This window comes from Guillardia theta, assembly GCF_000315625.1.
Source record: "Guillardia theta CCMP2712 unplaced genomic scaffold GUITHscaffold_295, whole genome shotgun sequence".
NCBI classification, from domain to species: domain Eukaryota; class Cryptophyceae; order Pyrenomonadales; family Geminigeraceae; genus Guillardia; species Guillardia theta.
In genome coordinates, this window is record NW_005434382.1 from 531 (window position 1) to 5,444 (window position 4,914).

Genomic DNA, 4,914 nt, shown 5'->3' on the forward strand with positions numbered 1-4,914 from the left:
TGCCTGCCCTTCCCCTCATTCCCCTTCCCTCCCTTTTCGTTCCCTCTTCCCTTCCCCTCCTCTGTCCTGCCCCTCTCCTCCCCCGCCCTGCCTCTGCTTACAAGAGCGACGCGCTGAAGGACCCGAAGAAGTTCTTGTCGTAGTCCTTGAACAGATGCGTCCCCAGGATCGCGTAGAAGCACGACACCAGCAGCAGCAGCATGAACGCGTTCATCAGCGGCACCACCGCCCTCCCCAGCGCCGTGATGATTCTGTTCAAGCTCTTCACCTGTCGGAACACAAGCGCTACCCTGTACCTCCCTGTCAGCCTCCCGTCTCCTCACCAGCCTCGCCCCTCCCTCCTCCTTCCTCCTGACCTGAAGATCCGCACAAGCCCCAACACCTTCAGCTGCGGGTCTGTCTCGAAGCCAAGCGAGACTAACGAGACAACGACGACCATGAGGTCCATGATGTTCCAGGGGTCTGAGTAGAAGGGCTTGAAGTGGTTCTCGGACATGGCGAACGCTGCTACCGACACCTCTACTGTGAAGAAAGCTGTAACAAGTATCCCTACCGTCCTCACAAACACTCCATCGCTTGATGATGCCTCGGGCAGGCTCTCGGCCTCGTACACATCCACGAAGAAGTTGAGCAAGATCAGCACTGACATCACTGCACGCACCCGTCAGTACCGACGTGTCTGCCTTCCCTCTCTGCACTTCCTCCTACTCTTGCTTGTCCTGCTTCTCCTCCTGCCTTCCTTCTCACTGCTTACCTATGTGTGTTGTCCGCGCCTTGATCAGCTTCTTCGCCTTGAAGCGCAGCCACAGATACTTGCTGTCCCCGATCTCTTGCAGCTCTTGCTCTTGCCGCTTCGCCTTCATCGCCAGCTTCAGCCCCGTCGACATGTCCTTGTGCCATTCAAGGCACTCCGCCTCCGTCTTCATCCGATACACGTACGTACGCCCGGAGTTGTGTCCTCCCTCTACCGTGCGGATGATGAGGCAAAGCTTCTCCTCGCGCTCGCTCTTGTTCTCCCCCTCCATCATCAGCTGCACCACCTCATGCAGCGGGATGTAGTCGATCACGGTCTCGTCGTCCTCGATGACGCCATCGTCGTTGAGGAAGCAGATCATGCGGTCGGTGAGGACGACGCCTTGTGTCTTCCATGTGACGACTGTACCAGCGATCTTCTTCTCGAGGATGCCAGATCGAAGCTGCTTGCCGCATTCCTTCAACACGAGCTCTTCAGACATGCTCCCATGTGTGCTATGATCGTTTGCTATGACCTGTCCAAAGGAAGGTTTCTGGTTCTCATTTTGTTGTTCCATCAGCATCCGCATGCTCGCAGCCTTCTTCATCTCGGCATTGCTCTGCATGTTGGATGATTTCCCTTCCTCGGCTTTCCCCGACATCGTTCGCGACATCAGCGCCGCAGCCATCTCGCGCCTGTCAAGAGACTACCCCTTCGCCCCTACCCCCTTCTTTCACTACAACACACCTCTATTGGTGCCTTTCGAACATACCCTACCCCCTCTGTTTGTCATTCGCTCGGTACAGATTTGTATCTTCCACCCCACCCATTGCCTGCAAATCAGGAAGCAACTTTTTGAGAAAGGGTACCCTACCCCAGTTCCCTTTTAATTCTCCGACATGTACCCCTTCCTCTACGTCGCTGACTGGCTGCCCTCAATATCTAACATGCTCGAACATGATTGAGCGAGTAGAGCGAGCTTGTCTTGTCTCTCAACATGATTGAGCGAGTAGAGCGAGCTTGTCTTGTCTCTCAACATGATTGAGCGAGTAGAGCGAGCTTGTCTTGTCTCTCAACATGATTGAGCGAGTAGAGCGAGCTTGTCTTGTATCTCAACATGATTGAGCGAGTAGAGCGAGCTTGTCTTGTCTCTCAACATGATTGAGCGAGTAGAGCGAGCTTGTCTTGTCTCTCAACATGATTGAGCGAGTAGAGCGAGCTTGTCTTGTCTCTCAACATGATTGAGCGAGTAGAGCGAGCTTGTCTTGTCTCTCAACATGATTGAGCGAGTAGAGCGAGCTTGTCTTGTCTCTCAACATGATTGAGCGAGTAGAGCGAGCTTGTCTTGTCTCTCAACATGATTGAGCGAGTAGAGCGAGCTTGCCTTGTCTCTCAACATGATTGAGCGAGTAGAGCGAGCTTGCCTTGTCTCTCAACATGATTGAGCGAGTAGAGCGAGCTTGTCTTGTCTCTCAACATGATTGAGCGAGTAGAGCGAGCTTGTCTTGTCTCTCAACATGATTGAGCGAGTAGAGCATGCTTCTCACGGATGGACCAGGCAAGCATCCTTGGGGACGATGAGACTGAGAGATAAACCACGTTACTTGTTGTATTTGAAAAACGTACTTGAGCATCAACACAAAAGTCAATGAAAAAAATGTTGTTTTCATGCTGCAGAGGAACATTATGGCAAAATGAGCAGCAAAGGGAGGAAAATTGAGTCGGGGATTGTGATGTCGATGTTAACAGAGCCATTACTATTGTCAAAACACTGATGACAACTGTCGCTTTGGTTTGTTCGATCGGTTCGACTGAGGTCCGGCATCTCGGGTCACAAGCAGGTAATCAGTTGTGCTGGTGGTCTTGTTGCTGCCCCTGATACTCTCTCTTCGAGCTCGTTCAATTTCCATGAGACTTGTATGAGTTCCGCCGCTTGCTCCCTGATAGTCCCCCTTGACAGCTTCAGGCCCCCTCCTCGCCTTCTCCTTGCTGCCGTTCGCCTTGACGTTTGTGATCCAGTCATCCAGGTCCTTGCGCGTGAAGGTCGAGTTCGCCCTCGGCCTTCCATTTGCTTGAGCGCGCGGAGCTCCTCCTTCAGACGCTCTGCCATTGGTGGGAGGAGGAAAACGGACAGAGTTGTAAAGATTCTGGACGACAGAACTCATACAGCAATCCAACAGATCGTACGACACCTGAGACTCCGGGGAATTGACAGATCCGATGCGGTAAGGCCCAACCACTTGACTTTGATTCAACTGTAAACATGTCAGAAAAGTACAACAAAAAGAAGCATTAGCAGAGAATACATCGTTCAGTGAACCTCCCATGTTCTGTCACCGCAACAAAAACCATCATAAGGGTATAAACAAACAACTCAGATGTTCTTACAGCAACATTCCTCGATTTGCTCGGCAACTGTTTGACAACAGCAGGCGCATCCAAAGCAGCCTCTCTCGCCCCTCCAATCAACCCCCGCAGTTCCGAGATCTGATCCCCTAGCTCCTTGCACATCCTCTCTACCTTCTCCCCCACCCCCTCTACCTCCGCCTGCTGCTTCTCCATCTGCTTCATCCCCGCATGGATCTCGTCCACCGTCATCGTCAGCAGCTTCAGCATGAACAAGATCGAGTGATCCCTGTACCCCCACCCTTCCCGTCAGACGCCGCCCTCCTCCCTCCCTCCCTCCTCTTGCCCCTCCGCCCCATACACACCCTCTGCTGATCCTCGTCCCTCCCCCTCCCCCTCCCTCCCCCTCGCTACTTACTCCTTCCTCTCCGTCTCCGACATGGCGTTGGCGACGCATCGCTGAGCGTATCGCTTCAGCTCTCCCTTCATCCTGTACCGCCAACACCATCGTCACCGCCCCGCGCCCTACGCCCCCTTCTCTCTCCTCTTCCCCCCCTTCCCCCCTCTCCCCCCAGTCCTGCCTGCCCCTCCTCCCTTCCCCCCCTTGCCTCACATGGACTGGAACTGGTCCGCGTCGAACTCCCCATCCTCCTTGCAAAGGTTTCCTCCCTCCGTGATGATGTCATAGTCGTCCAGCGTCAGATGGATCGGCGTCGGCAGCGGGAGCTGCTTCAGCCCCGCGTTCAGCTCGTGGAAGTCCAGCCCGCCGCCCCTGCCGCCTCCTCTCAGATGGCAAGTCGCGAGCTCCCCTTCCCTCTTCCTGCTCCCCTACCCTCATCTGCCTTCTGCTGTCTCTTCCCTTCCTCTTTCATGCCCTCCCACTGCCTCCCTCTGCCTTACCCGTCGGCGTCAAGCATCGCGTACAGCTGCTTGATCCGACTCGACAAGTCCACGTTGTCGTTGAACGACGAGATCGACACCAGCAGCGGGTCCAGCACCCCTGAGATCCTCGACGCCTTCGCCTCCAGCTCCCGCTGCTCCTGCAGCAGCCTCGCTTGCTCCTCTTTCTCTCGCGTCACCGACGAGATAAACTCGTCCAGCAGCACCGCCACCACGATGTTCACCAGGATGATCGTCGCTATGATCACGTACGAGATCGAGAAGAGCGCCACCCGCCGGTTCAGGTTCCCTGCCTCCGCGTCGTCCGGCCCAACCTCGTCGAACAGCGTCCGCGATACCGAGCTTGCCCACGAGTCTCCCGTCATGATCTGGAACACTGCCATCCTCTCCGTCAGTTCTCCCTCCCTTCCTCTCCCCCTCCTCTCCTCTCCTTACTTGTGCTGTCCCCTCAGTCCAGCCCCGTCCCGCGTCCCCCGCCCACCGCGTCCGCACGCCCCCATCCAGCCCCGCAGCAATGCATAAAACACTCCCGTCAGACCCTGATCCGCCTCCCAGCCCCCAGCCCTCCCCCTCTCAGCCTTTCTCTCCTGCTCCCTGCCTGCCCTTCCCCTCATTTCCCTTCCCTTCCTTTCCCTTCCCTCCCCTTTCCCTTCCCTCCCTTCTCCATCCCCTCCTCTGTCCTGCCCCTCTCCTCCCCCGCCCTGCCTCTGCTTACAAGAGCGACGCGCTGAAGGACCCGAAGAAGTTCTTGTCGTAGTCCTTGAACAGATGCGTCCCCAGGATACCCTCGAAGCTCGACACCTCATCCATCAGCATGAACGATGGACCTCTCCTGCCACACCGCTCTCCCCGGGGCCGTGATCATCCTCGATCAAGCTCCTCACCTGAGCAACTGTGTCGACTACGCTGTACCTCGACTGTCAGCCTCCCGTCTC

The 4,914-nt window shown here is 55.9% G+C and overlaps 2 protein-coding genes across 2 annotated transcripts in view; both read right to left on the reverse strand.

The window, feature by feature from the left end:
- Positions 1 to 97: 97 nt before the first annotated feature.
- GUITHDRAFT_122196 (hypothetical protein) lies at positions 98 to 1,421 on the reverse strand (the record flags this gene model as incomplete). The annotated part of the gene is made up of 3 exons (XM_005818537.1): positions 98 to 290; positions 357 to 651; positions 755 to 1,421. The coding sequence occupies 3 exons, from the start codon at positions 1,419 to 1,421 to the stop codon at positions 98 to 100; spliced, it is 1,155 nt and encodes a 384-aa protein (XP_005818594.1).
- A 1,075-nt stretch (positions 1,422 to 2,496) lies between these two features.
- Positions 2,497 to 4,914, reverse strand: part of GUITHDRAFT_122197 (hypothetical protein) — a gene marked incomplete at both ends in the record, with an annotated part of 3,516 nt that continues 1,098 nt past the window's right edge. The window contains 7 exons of the mRNA XM_005818538.1: positions 2,497 to 2,988; positions 3,040 to 3,063; positions 3,122 to 3,368; positions 3,498 to 3,569; positions 3,693 to 3,851; positions 3,980 to 4,355; positions 4,821 to 4,863. Coding sequence (XP_005818595.1) covers positions 2,497 to 2,988; positions 3,040 to 3,063; positions 3,122 to 3,368; positions 3,498 to 3,569; positions 3,693 to 3,851; positions 3,980 to 4,355; positions 4,821 to 4,863 — 1,413 coding nt within the window. The remainder of the gene's footprint in view (positions 2,989 to 3,039; positions 3,064 to 3,121; positions 3,369 to 3,497; positions 3,570 to 3,692; positions 3,852 to 3,979; positions 4,356 to 4,820; positions 4,864 to 4,914) is intronic.